General features: G+C 35.8%; 1 protein-coding gene across 4 annotated transcripts in view; it reads left to right on the top strand.

Annotated features, from left to right (window-relative positions):
- The window catches only part of FREM1 (FRAS1 related extracellular matrix 1), a 173986-nt gene extending 161471 nt beyond the window's left edge, over nucleotides 1-12515 (top strand). For 3 of the 4 annotated variants that reach the window (XM_004086992.3, XM_030816293.1, XM_030816338.1), the window contains 6 exons: nucleotides 539-586; nucleotides 834-998; nucleotides 1211-1339; nucleotides 1792-1907; nucleotides 9394-9479; nucleotides 12072-12515. In XM_004086992.3, coding sequence (XP_004087040.2) covers nucleotides 539-586; nucleotides 834-998; nucleotides 1211-1339; nucleotides 1792-1907; nucleotides 9394-9479; nucleotides 12072-12271 — 744 coding nt within the window. In that variant the 3' untranslated portion in view covers nucleotides 12272-12515. The remainder of the gene's footprint in view (nucleotides 1-538; nucleotides 587-833; nucleotides 999-1210; nucleotides 1340-1791; nucleotides 1908-9393; nucleotides 9480-12071) is intronic. The other variant, XM_030816386.1, reaches the window with a different exon arrangement.
- Nucleotides 12516-13916: the final 1401 nt, after the last annotated feature.

The raw sequence follows: 13916 nt of genomic DNA, 5'->3' as shown, positions 1-13916 counted from the left end.
TGCCTTCTGTATACAAAGATCTTGAGGCTGCCTTGCTTCTTTAATTGTACTGAAGTGATAGATACGCTGATTCATCCATATGATTTCTGCTTTGATTCCTTTTGTGACCAAGACAAAAAGGGAATGATCCATGACCCTGAAATAGAGTGAGATGAAATGATGCAATTGGGTGTGGAAGCCATGGCTTTGATCTTATTAACACAGCATTCTAACCATTGCATACTCTCATATGTGCACACACGTGTGTGTGTCTGTGTGTGTGTGTGAGTTCTTGGGCCTCTGTGTACTATAGATATACCAAAAAATAAAGATGTATTTTTTCCCTGACTGGAACTGTGTATGTGTGAATCCACACAACAATCATAAATTCTGATTAGGCCTAGTGATTTTTGAAATTCCAATGATTTGGGCATGGAAAATCTTAAGATCCATATGTTTTGTAATTGTTCAGGCATTAGCAAGATCTTGGTGGTTTTGCCCTATTGCTAGTTATTAGTCAATCCAATTCTGTTCATGTTTTGTTCTCTGTTAATTTCAGGTTCGTCCACTCTCTGTTTATAGAAATGGAACAGACATCATCTATAATGTAAGTGTAGTCACAGAATTGCTAAATTTCTTATATGTATGGATGCAAGTATTTAATGAAACTGTTATTTTATATTTTTTATATTTATATATTTCTCTCAAAAAATTGTTTTGAAATTAGAGGCTTGAGTGTTCAGAGAAACAAATCCTCTTATCTTTTTCTTTGAATTTTTGAATTGCTCATTTTTTTGTTTGCTATCTTGATGTTTGTTTTTTCCTTATTGTTGTTGATTGTTGGTTTCCTCAAGTATCATGGGATAGTTTCCTTGAAACTGGAGGATGACAGTTTCCTAACTCACAAAAGGAAGGCCAAAGTATCCATCATTAGTCAGCCACAAAAGACAATCAAAGTGGCAGAACTACCTCAAGAAGATAAGGTGGAATCCACAACTGACTCACACTTCCCCAGACAGGTATGAAAATCTTTGGTCTTTCTTATTCACCTTATAACAAGTTGTTTGCTGGGCCATAAACACCCTTAATTCACAAAATAGCCTCCAAGGTTGGGGGGATAGTTTACCCAACACAAATGCTTCCCAACAAATGAAGACCCAGAGGAGGTGAATGTGTGAGCAACTTTCCTTAAGTCAATTCTAAATTGCTAAATTGCCTTTCCTTCCCAAAGGACCAGTTGCCCTCATTTCCAAAGAACTGCACTCTGGAATTAAAAGGACTCTTCCATTTTGAAGAAGGCATCCAGAAGCTGTATCAGTGCAATGGGATTTCCTGGAAAGCCTGGAGTCCCCAAACCAAGGTAGGAGACGGGCTGAGCAGCCAAGCACCCTTACTCACAATGTGCTCTATGATAAGCTAATAAAGGGGAACGATCTGGTGCATGACTCAACCCATGCTACATCTTCCTGCCATTGTTACAACTTGAAGGCCAAGAGGAAAAAATGGCCCAAAGTGGCTTTTAAAAATCACAAAATACGTTAGTTAAATCAATACCATTTAAGAAGATATTTACTTGTTTTGTTCAGTTATCAGAATGTCAAAGTTGTAACACTGAAACATTGCTGACTGTGGTAGTGTTTTCTGTAAGAAGCCATTGCATTTCTCAAGATGAAGAATTGGGATTAGGGCTGACTCCCTTTGCGGTGACGAAACTACTTGACTGAAGTTAGGGAACTCGTAGGACTCCTTATGCTGAGCCGACTCCAGATTGTAAAGACCATCATGATATGAACACAGACAACTGTTTTTCAGGATATGGAAGACAAATCCTGTCCAGCCGGGTGGCACCAGCACTCAGGCTACTGTCACATCTTGATCACAGAGCAGAAAGGCACCTGGAATGCGGCTGCCCAAGCTTGCAGGGAACAGTAAGGCACCCTATTGCACATTTGATTGATGTTTTCTTTTCTCTATTTCTCTATTTTCTCATGGAAGCGGAGAGCTGCTTCATTCATTCAACAAATATTGAGTGCCTAATATCTGCCTGGCTTTGTTTTAGGATCCCCGAGGGAGTTCCCTAGTTCAGAATGGATTTGTGATGGGCCTTGATAATGTATTTGGTTGGTGCAAAAGTAATTGCAGTTTTTGCCATTACTTTTGCACCAACCTAGTATTTGACTGAGCTCTTTTCTGTTAAAGCTGCACCATTGCCATGTTTCTTTTTCTTTTCTTTTCTTTTCCTATCTCAGTCTTTGTGAGGAAATCAGAAGGAGATTTTCTGAGTCAGCAGCCTTGCAGTTTCTTTTTTTATGTGATAAGAATTCCTGCCCATTTAATTGAAAGTATATAGTAATGAAAAGCCTTATAGCATCGGGCCTCTAGCAATGCGATTATATAGCAACGATTATAAAGCTGGGCAAGTGAGACAAAGGCTCACTGGGTAACAGAACATTCAATAATGAATGACTTATGGTCAGAGAATGACAACCAATGTATGTTGTCTAGAAGGACTTTAAAAATGCATATGTATCCCTGACCCTCCTTTTTGTTTGCCAGTCTGGATATTATCTAAACAACACAATTAGACTAATATGCCCCATGGCTGGAAATTGAGACTAGGGAAGTCTCTGGTTATTATTGATCTGATCTTGTACTTCATAAACTTTAAAAAGTTATACACATCTAAAGACGCCATTAAGAAAATGAAAGAGCAAACCACATTCAGGAAAAGCTGTTCTCAAATCATAAACCCGATAAAGGTCTTAAACCCAGAAAATACAAACAACTTCAACAAATCAATGACAAAATGACGATTCAAACAATAGTAAATGATTTGGAGTCTTCGCAAGAGTAGATGTCCAGTTGGTCAATAAATAAATGAAAAGGTGCTCAAAACTGTTAGATATTAGGTAAATGAAAATGAAAAGCACAATGAAATACCACTTCACACCTACTAGAATAGTTAAAAGTATGAGTATGACAATCCAAATTTGTTTTTAATTTTTGAACTTTTATTTTAAGTTCAGGAGTAAATGTGCAGACTTGTTACCTGGGTAAATGTATGTCATGGGGTTTGTTGTACAGATTATTTCAACATCCAGGTATTAAGCCTAGTACTCATTAGTTATTTTTCCTGATCTTCTTCCTCCTCTCACCTTCCACACTCCAATAGACCCCAGTATGCGTTGTTCCCCTCTATGTGTCCATGTGTTCTCATCATTTAGCCCTCACTTATGAGAACATGCCGCATTTGGTTTTCTGTTCCTGCTACAGATAATAGTTTGCTACAGATAATGACCCCCAGCTCCATCCATGTCCCTGCAAAGGACATAATCTTGTTCTTTTTTTATGGCTGCATAGTATTCCATGGTGGACAATACCACATGTTGATAAAGATGTAGAGCAAATAGAATTCTCGTGTGTTGTTGGTGGAAGTGTAAAATGGTACAATCACTTTGTAGAACTGTCTAACAGTTTCTTATAAAGTTATATGCATCTACCCTATGACCTGACATATTCTACTCCTAGGTGTTTAACCAAAAGAAATAAAAATATATACTAAAAAAGCTTCATAAAAATATTGTATAACTTTATTCATAATAATACTAATTTGGGTCATTTGTTTTTTGCTATTGATGTTTAGAAATACTTGATATTTTCTCCATCAGCAAGAGAATAAATTTTTGATAAATTATTTTATAAGTCATGGAATAAACTACTGAAACCTCCAACAATGTAGATAAATCAAAAATAGAATGTAGAAAGCAGCCCTACACAAAAGAATACTTATTATATGATTCCATTTATATAAATAAGAGAATCTAATCTATGTTGTTAGAAATAAAAAATTGTTATCTCTGGTAAGATTGTGGAATGACTAGAAAATAGCACAAGGTAACGTTCTAAAGTAAGAGAAGTGTTCAATGTCTTATTCTAAGTGGTTATTAAATGGATCTATATACAACTGGCAAAACTCATCAAATTGAGTATTTAAAAATCTATTCATTTTATTATATGTAAATTATACCTAGATTTTTTTTAAAGCCAATAAAATGTTTTAAAAGTGTGTTTAAAAACTGGTGAAACCACCTTTTTCTTCACTGGTGTATTTCATGTTCTAACTGTGAGTAGAGTCACCAGAGAGGTTAATCAGTGGCTTTCAGGGTTTTCTTTGTTGATAAGTTTGTGGTATCAAATAAGATAAAATATTAAAATTTTTACAAATAATAATTACTTTAAATATATATATTTCCTTAGTGCCACATGTTAAAGAACAAATAAGACATTCTTCCATCATTAAGATGGTTAAGATGTTAAAATGAGGCCGGGCGCGGTGGCTCACGCTTGTAATCCCAGCACTTTGGGAGGCCGAGGCGGGCGGATCGTGAGGTCAGGAGATCGAGACCACGGTGAAACCCCGTCTCTACTAAAAATACAAAAAATTAGCTGGGCGTGGTGGCGGACGCCTGTAGTCCCAGCTACTCGGAGAGGCTGAGGCAGGAGAATGGCCTGAACCCGGGGGGCGGAGCTTGCAGTGAGCCGAGATTGCGCCACTGCACTCCAGCCTGGGCGACAGAGCGAGACTCCGTCTCAAAAAAAAAAAAAAGATGTTAAAATGACATCTTAACTAGATGTCATTTAGTTTGTCTTAATGCATTGAAAGCTCCAGTAGAAGTAGTGGTATTGGTCTTTTTTTCTCCTCGAGGAAAGCGCTTTGATGTTGATCAAAAGCTATCTAAACCAGCAAGAAGAAGATTGCAGTATGCAACAACAGGGAGAATACTATGATGTCTCTGCTTACAAAATTAAGGGAAAGACTAGTTATACTCCAGCCAAAGTTATCAACATTAAATGGTTGCTGGGATTTGTTGATAAAATGTAGATGAACAGAACGGAACTCCCCACCTTGAAGTTTAGAAGCAATCTTTTGTTCATCTTCCAGTGGTTCTTAAAGGACAATGCAAGTAACTGGTCTATAATGAAGCTTTCATTGGTTCTTAATGTATGAGAAAAATAAGGACAGTATGTATTGAGAAATATCTTTCCATTCAGTCATAGATGCTGGTGTCACGTGGCAAGTGTGTTTTTTTAAAGGACTGTTCTTTATTCTGAGATTATAACAGTCTAGTTTTTTATTGTCAAAAACCACTTTTTATGAAATAATAGCAACTTACAACATTGTCGACGCCCTCATGTTGACAAACCTACATCAGTCTCCCATCATCTTTTGTTTTCATTTTATTGTTCCATCTATTAATAATTGTGAATAGGTTCTATTGGTGAGTAGCAATGAGTTCTTTACCTATCTATGAATACTGTACCATTTGATCATCATAATAATAAACTTAAGGCCTAAATTAATTTAAAAGCATAGATACTTTCTCATGCACTTAATCTAAGATTTCATCTGCAGCTTGGTTTTAAGCACCTTCACCCATGACCCTTTTATATTAGCCTGACTGTAGTTCTACATGCCTCCTTGTCAATAATGTCTTACTTTTATATTTATAGTATATAAAATTATTTCACATGTGTTAGCTTATTTGATCCTTCCATCACTTCTCTACAGTTTACAGATTTATTTTAAAAAGAGGTTCAAGGAAGCAAAATCACTTGCTCACAGGCATACAAGGAAGTAAATGAAAGAGATAGAATTTAGTTTTTCATCTTTATAGTCTCTAAAACAGGTCCCCTAAGCATAGCAGATTTCTCATCATAGATGTACTGACAAGTATGTCTATTTTAACTACGTGTTGAGGTAACCCAAAGTAGATTTTCAAAATTATGTGTTAATAATTGTTTTTCTCTCACTGCAAACACATATTAAGATTTTAATTAAATTATGGACCCTAAGTTTCCTTTGGATTTGAATCAAACTAACCTTTCAAGGCAAACCTAGGGTATGATCAAATTCCTAGTTTATAGATTCATTTATTTAACAAATATTTCTGAAAGTCTTTTACAGAGGGTCATTCACAACACCCATATTTCCGTAAGGACAGCAAATTTTGCTTTATCCTTTGTCCCTAACCAGATTGCTAACTCAACTTAATCTTTATCTCCAGTCTTCTTTCCTCCCCAGTGGTGTTTTATTATTTTTCTAAGTCAAAGGAGCCAGACTCCTAGATTATGTGCTTCTTGAATTTACATATTGTAATCTCATCTGCTCATTTCCTCAGGCAGTCATTGTACATTTGGTAATTCTATTATTATAGAGCATTATCTATGAAGCCATTTTGTTTTCCCACAGGAGTGTCTGGAACCCCTGCTGGCCTATCCTTAGAGTTACCCTGAAATCTACCTATACTTAATCAAAAATTTTCAGAGAAGTAGATGTTTATTTCTATAACCAGAAAAATTAAAGCTTCTGTTTCTAATTCTATACTACAAATATTTGTGTATGTGTACCTATTTATAATTTTATATCCATATATACGCCTATACAGATAATACCCACCACGTTTTATATGTATGTGAGCATAAAATAAAAGGAGTGATATTTTTATAAAATAATAAACATATGAATACCTAAATGTTTCTTTTGTGAATAACTATGCTCTTAACATTTTACCTATCTTGAAGCAGAGCTATCTTCCCATCTCACTCTTGCTTTTTGGAGAGTCAAAAAGAAAACCGAAATTGTACTTGAGCAGCTAAAATGGATTTTCCCAAGTTTGTTTTAAAGATAGCTTCAGGAATCTTCAAGCTAGAGAAGATGTTAAATATCCTTGAATAAAACCCATTATATCCTGATGCTGAAGTTGAGGCTGCAAAGTTAGGGAATTTCAGTAAGCAAATTAGTTCAGTAAGAGAATTAGGGAATTCAGTCAGGGAATTAAGGGGTAATCAGAAAGTGGAACCCTGGTCTCTCATGCTCTGTACAAAATGTCATAGTGACTGGGACAGTCCCTCAAGCCATCCCTCAGCTTATATTTAACACAGGTTTCATATTGTGTGTTCTAAGCCTACAGCGCATTAGAATGACCGTGTTGGATGTGATGGGGAGGGGAGGAGAGGAGATGCCTCATCATACCTGCTGTAACTGTCAGACAGGAGCTGAGAGTCAACAATGAGGTCAGAGCCAAGTCACAAAACTCAATCCAGTGGTCTAAGGCCATTCAGTGGAGGGGCAAAGAGCCTTATATATCTAAGAAGGCCTAGAAATCACCATTGCATCAGACAGCAGCAAAGTACTATTATTAGCAGGGGGAAAATCATTTAAAAATAGACAAATTATGTTCACCATATCTAGTCTATAAAAGCAGAGAAATAGATCTGAATTTTGAAAAGACATAGGCAAAATGAATAAAATTAAATTCAACAGCTAACTAATCTAATGTGTTGCTAATTTTGTTTCCTACTTTTCATTTCATATCAATAGATATTAACCAGGCAAAAAGATCATGGTGATTTAATTTTTTTCCTTGATTTTTTAAATGTTTAAAATTATTTTTTAAAATTTAATTTTATGTTTAATTGACAAATAATAATTGTATGTATGTGTGGGGTACAATGTAATGTTACGATACATGTATACATGATATATTTGTTTCTTGTTTGAAACTTTTTTTATTTTTAAAGAAGAAAGAAAGAATTACTTAGTGGCTTTTTACTTAAAGCATTTTTAAAGAGGTTTTAATGAGCACTGCTGGGGAATTAGGCACAATCAAATATTGCTTCTAGGAATAACTCAGCTAGCTGCAAAAATAATTTATAAAAAATTCTGTTTTGTGAAAAATATTTTACATATGTTTATAAAAACTAGTGCTGTAATTTCTATGCATTATATGAAGGTTTGACAGTTGGGGCTATACTCATTTCATTGAGTGTAATGAAGGAGTCATAATAATATGTTTATTTGGCCAAACACACTAAGCTCCAAATTTAAACCTAAAGTAAGTTTATCTAAATAGTTTGGGTTACCTTACTCATCAAATTAACTTGGTATTTGCCAAATTTATACCAGCTAGAAATACACTTATGAGAAGAATAGTATTTTGTCATTAAATAATTTTTTGTATAAATTTTTTTATTTTATTTATTATTATTTATTATTATTATTATTATTATACTTTGTTTTAGGGTACATGTGCACAATGTGCAGGTTTGTTACATATGTATCCATGTGCCATGTTGGTGTGCTGCACCCATTAACTCGTCATTTAGCATTAGGTATATCTCCTAATGCTGTCCCTCCCCCCTCGCCCTACCCCACAACAGTCCCTGGAGTGTGATGTTCCCCTTCCTGTGTCCATGCGTTCTCGTTGTTCAATTCCACCTATGAGTGAGAACATGCAGTGTTTGGTTTTTTTGTCCTTGCAATAGTTTACTGCGAATGATGGTTTCCAGTTTCATCCATGTCCCTACAAAGGACATGAACTCATCATTTTTTATGGCTGCATAGTATTTCATGGTGTATATGTACCACATTTTCTTAATCCAGTCTATCGTTGTTGGACATTTGGGTTGGTTCCAAGTCTTTGCTATTGTGAATAGTGCCGCCATAAACATACGTGTGCATGTGTCTTTATAGCAGCATGATTTATAGTCCTTTGGGTATATACCCAGTAATGGGATGGCTGGGTCAAATGGTATTTCTAGTTCTAGATCCCTGAGGAATTGCCACACTGACTTCCACAATGGTTGAACTAGTTTACAGTCCCACCAACAGTGTAAAAGTGTTCCTATTTCTCCACATCCTCTCCAGCACCTGTTGTTTCTTGACTTTTTAATGATCGCCATTCTAACTGGTGTGAGATGGTATCTCATTGTGGTTTTGATTTGCATTTCTCTGATGGCCAGTGATGATGAGCATTTTTTCATGTGTTTTTTGGCTGCATAAATGTCTTCTTTTGAGAAGTGTCTGTTCATGTCCTTCGCCCACTTTTTGTTGGGGTTGTTTGTTTTTTTCTTGTAAATTTGTTTGAGTTCATTGCAGATTCTGGATATTAGCCCTTTGTCAGATTAGTAGGTTGCAAAAATTTTCTCCCAATTTGTAGGTTGCCTGTTCACTCTGATGGTAGTTTCTTTTGCTGTGCAGAAGCTTTTTAGTTTAATTAGATCCCATTTGTCAATTTTGGCTTTTGTTGCCATTGCTTAGTAATTGTTATAAGTAGGCAGTTGCTGATTTTCCGAAAAGATGTTTGAAACCTATTGTTTATGTTTTAAAACCTACTGATGTTTTAAGCTATAAAGCCCAGATATTATAATAAACCATCACTTTCTTTGATGTCACCTACCCCCACCCTGCAGATACTTTTTAAATAAAACTGCACTATTAAAATCTTAGAAAGTTCTTTTTAAATACATGCTTTTTTGTGTATTTTAAACTTATTTTTATTTCTATTATGCATTTCGTATCAGCAGAAATGTTAACTGCTTGTTGCTGATACTCTTATTTTCATTTGCATGTAGATACCTGGGCAACCTTGTAACTGTATTCTCCAGGCAGCACATGCGGTGGCTCTGGGACATTGGTGGGAGAAAGTCCTTTTGGATAGGCAAGTATCTGGGAGGGAGGCTGCACTGAGGAGGGAGGCAAGGACATGAAACAAACAGGCACCACCACCCTGCTACTCCCTTCCATGGGTTAAATGATTGTGGTTTACAATAATGGCAACCAATAGATCTAGCCATTTATCTTTTAAAACTCATCTTAAACCTTTTTTTTTTGACATAATACTTTCATCTTTAGACATCTATCCCAAAGAAATAAATAGGGATGTGGTCAGATTGACAGGCAAGAGAATTCAATGCAATAACATTTCTAAAAGTAAAAAATTAGAAATTGTTATGACTGAAGAATGGTTAAATAATAGTATAGCCACATGAAGGAATATGTAAGATTTAATGCTTTTGCAAGCCATTAAATAATAGACATGAAAAATTGCCTTATGTTTATTTATTAATTCATGTAACAAATATATGTTGGATGCACATTATATTACATATAAAATGTAAAGTGTATTCCATTTATGGCAAGGTGCAAAGTGAAAATGCAGGGTCCACATCCATATAAAGTATGAAATAATTTAGAATAAAAACAATTATATGCATGTGGTGTATGTATAAATGTAAATAAATTATATATATTATATATGTATATAAATATATATAATATTTACATATTGGAATATATACATATATTCATATATATACACATATATACATATATTCATATATATACACATATATACATATATTCATATATATACACATATATACATATATTCATATATATATATACACATTATATATTCCAAATAATTAGAAATGACTTACCTCCAGTCAAGAATTATAGGTAGGCTGGGTATGGTGGCTCACGCCTGTAATCCCAGGACTTTGAGAGACCAAGGCTGGAGGATTGCTTGAGCCCAGGAGTTCAAGATGAGGCTGGGCAACATAATGAAACCTTGTCTCTATGAAAAATTTAAAAATTAGCCAGCCGTGGTGGCAGCTAATAGTAGTCCCAGCTACTTGGGAGGCTGAGATGGAAGGAGTGCTTGAGGCTAGGAAGTTGAGGCTGCAGTGAGCCGTGATTGTGCCACTGCACTCCAGCCTCGGCAACAGAGCAAGACCCTGTTAAATCTAGGTGATTTTAATTTTATTCCCTCTTTTCTGAAGTCTTAATATTTTCTACAGTTTTAAAAATAATAACAAATCTTTTTTTTTTTTTTTTTTTTGAGACAGAATCTCACTTTGTTGCCCAGGCTGGAGTACAGTGGTGCGATCTTGGCTCACTGCAACTTCCGCCCCCTGGGTTCAGCAATTCTCCTCCCTCAGCCACCTGAGTAGCTGGGATTACAGGTGCCCGCTACCATACCTGGCTAATTTTTGTATTTTTAGTAGAGACGGGGTTTCACCATGTTGGCCAGACTGGTCTCGAACTCCTGACCTCAGTTGATCCATGCACCTCGGTCTCCCAAAATGCTGGAATTGCAGACATGAGCCACCATGCCCAGCCAAATAACAAATCTTTTTAAACCACTTTAGAAGCAGAATTTTCAGGACACATCAAAGTCAGTATCCCCACTACTTGTCTTTAAAGGCATTGTATTTGAGGGAACTGTAATAGTTCCCTCTCTTGGCTTTTCAATATTTCTGCAGTACTCAGTGGGTCCCTAAATTCTGAAATTAACTGAGTATTAAGAGACAAGCTGGAGGATAAGTTTTCTCTACATCCATAATGACTCATTGTAAGGCTCTGTCCTCACAATATGCTTAGGCATAACGTCATCCAATCAATAATTCAGGGAGGCCATTCCTAACCAAAAGTATTTCATTTGATTCCACCCAAAAATACTGACTGAAAATCAGTTGGGGGAAGGTAAAATGTTATGTATCTAGGACTGTCATGGTCAAATTTGATTTGGGGAATGTTGGATCATGCTATGGCAGGGAGTTCCTTTCTCATTTTATTCTTTTTTCTATTATGAAAAAGAGTGAGTAGGGGAATGCTTAAGAAAATATTACAGAAGCTTTACAACATTAAAGTGTAATTTGCAGAATTTGCCAGTGGAGGTAGAGGGGCAAGTCAAGAAAATCTGCTTTTTATTGGAATTGTAGCAGATTGAAACATCTTAACCTCCCGACTCAAAATAATACATAGTAAGCCACTTTCAAATATGAAAACCAGGACATTTAAATAATGAGGAAGAAGAACAATAGGCAAGAGAATATCTGTTTCCCTGTGATAGGAGTTCTGCACATAGGATGATATGAATAATAATAATAGCTGCCATTTATTAAACACTTATATATGCCAAGAGCTTTACATGCATTATCTTTTTTAATCCTCAAAACAACCCTAGATGTACTATTTTTATGCCCATTCCTTAGATGAGGAAACTAAAACTCAGAGAGGTTAAGTAACCTGCCCAAAGATGCTCATCTAGCAAGTAAGTGGTGGAGCTAGAATTGGACTGGGATTTGCTTGACCCTTTGTGTCTTAGAGTATTCCAAGTTCCTATCCCTTGTTTTAGAATCTGGGCCCACACTTGCATGTGATAACTGAGCTTAGAGCAACAGTTGGATATGATATCTAAGTATAAATGCAATAAAAGTAATTGGCACATTCTTTTGGTTTACATTAGGTTTGAATGACCAAGTGCGTGCTGGCCACTGGGAGTGGATCGGTGGTGAACCTGTTGCCTTCACCAATGGGAGAAGAGGGCCCTCTCAACGCTCCAAGCTTGGAAAGAGCTGTGTTTTGGTTCAAAGACAAGGGAAATGGCAAACAAAAGACTGTAGGAGAGCCAAACCTCATAATTATGTGTGTTCCAGAAAACTCTAAATATAACAGACCCTACAGGTGGCCACCTGGAATTTGTCACCAATTTATTCACAGGATCTGTGAATATTGCTCCATAGAAAACAAATTGTTATGATTGAGTGGGTATACCTTTGTGATTCTGTCCAGTGAAAATGGAACATTTTTAGTAGTGCCAGAAAGATTGATAAATAAATACTTTTTACAAGATAAGATACAGTTTTTGAATCTCAATACCTTTTAAAATAAATGCCAGCAGTATTATAAAGTGTAAGATTTGTTTATTCCAGAAGACCCTCACCCTTACCCCATTCCAAATCTCAGGGAACACCAGTCTCATAGTCCTTGGATTTGTTTAAAAAATTTTTTGGTCCCATTACCTCTAATGAATTTATTCTGAAATATATATCGTAGGTGCTCCTACCACTTTAGTCTGAGTGAAGCTAACTCTACTAGTTCACTAAACCAAAGTTGAACTGCAAAGTTGTCCCTTTGGAGCCCTTTAAATGTGAAATCTAAGATTAGAGGCTGGAGTTGAAAAAGAGAATTTTCTATGATGAAAAAGACTTTACATGAAAGAATCTTGTAGGTGGATGCTCATCTACAAAGCTCTAGTTCAGGTAAGAATTCAGGGGGCTGCCTGTGCTTCAGAGTTCTACTCATCACTATTCATGAAACAGATCTCCCTTTCCAATTTGAATGTTGGCATTGTAGCATCCCAAAGCTAATGATTGGGTTTCCCCAGCCTTACAGAGTCATGAGAAATTTCAAGTAACATAATCTCTTCCTCTGTGTTTATTGTACTGACAAGCATTTCTCAAGGACATTTGGGATAAAGAGTATGTATGAATGATGTTTGACATATGGAAGAAAAATACTGCTTCCTCAGAAGTGTCCTGATGAACTGTGCTGATGAACAGAGAAAAATAATACTGAAAACAGAGCCCCTGAAAGCCTACATTCTCGGAAAGGATTTTGAGGAATTCTGAGCCACCCTTAAATCTTTAATATTTGCAGAAATGCCATGTTAACTAGATTCTCTAATGGAAAGTTACCTTACTAATTTATAATCTCAGCAGAGTGGAACATTTTCATAACAATGAAGTATGTTGCAGCCTTACCAGAACTCCCTTCTGAAATCAAGGTTTAACAGTTATAGGAAATTAGAACTTATGTCTGAAACATTTATTTAAAGTTTTTCTCTTTTCATAATCACTTAGAAATATGGTTGTGCCAAATGTCACTTGCTCTATGAGCACCAATGTAACTTCAGAATCAAAATGGGGTTATCAAGTAGGCTAGAGCTCTGGTGCTGGTTTTATTATAAAAATACCTTGAGTGTTGTAGACACTAAAACTGCTTGAAGAAAGTCAGTTCAGTGTCTGGGATATAAAAACGTGGCAAGCTTTTTTTTATTTCAGTTCATTTCTCAAGGTTGTAATTAATAGAAACATTTACAAAGAGAGATTAGAATATGATCCAGACATTCTGCCTATTACTTAAATCTAAACGTAATTGTAGCGTCAGAGGGTCCTTACCTGAGATGTCACAGGTAGGCTCCAGATTGGCATAATGTACAGGTTCTCTGTGAGACACAAGCAGTTTCTGGTGTTTAACCAAAAGATGCCACACCTATCCTCTTTTATTATTGTTATTATTATTATTATTA

The sequence above is a fragment of the Nomascus leucogenys genome, chromosome 1a (genome assembly GCF_006542625.1).
Source record: "Nomascus leucogenys isolate Asia chromosome 1a, Asia_NLE_v1, whole genome shotgun sequence".
Classification (NCBI taxonomy): Eukaryota; Metazoa; Chordata; class Mammalia; order Primates; family Hylobatidae; genus Nomascus; species Nomascus leucogenys.
This window is presented reverse-complemented; position numbering and strand designations above follow the sequence as displayed.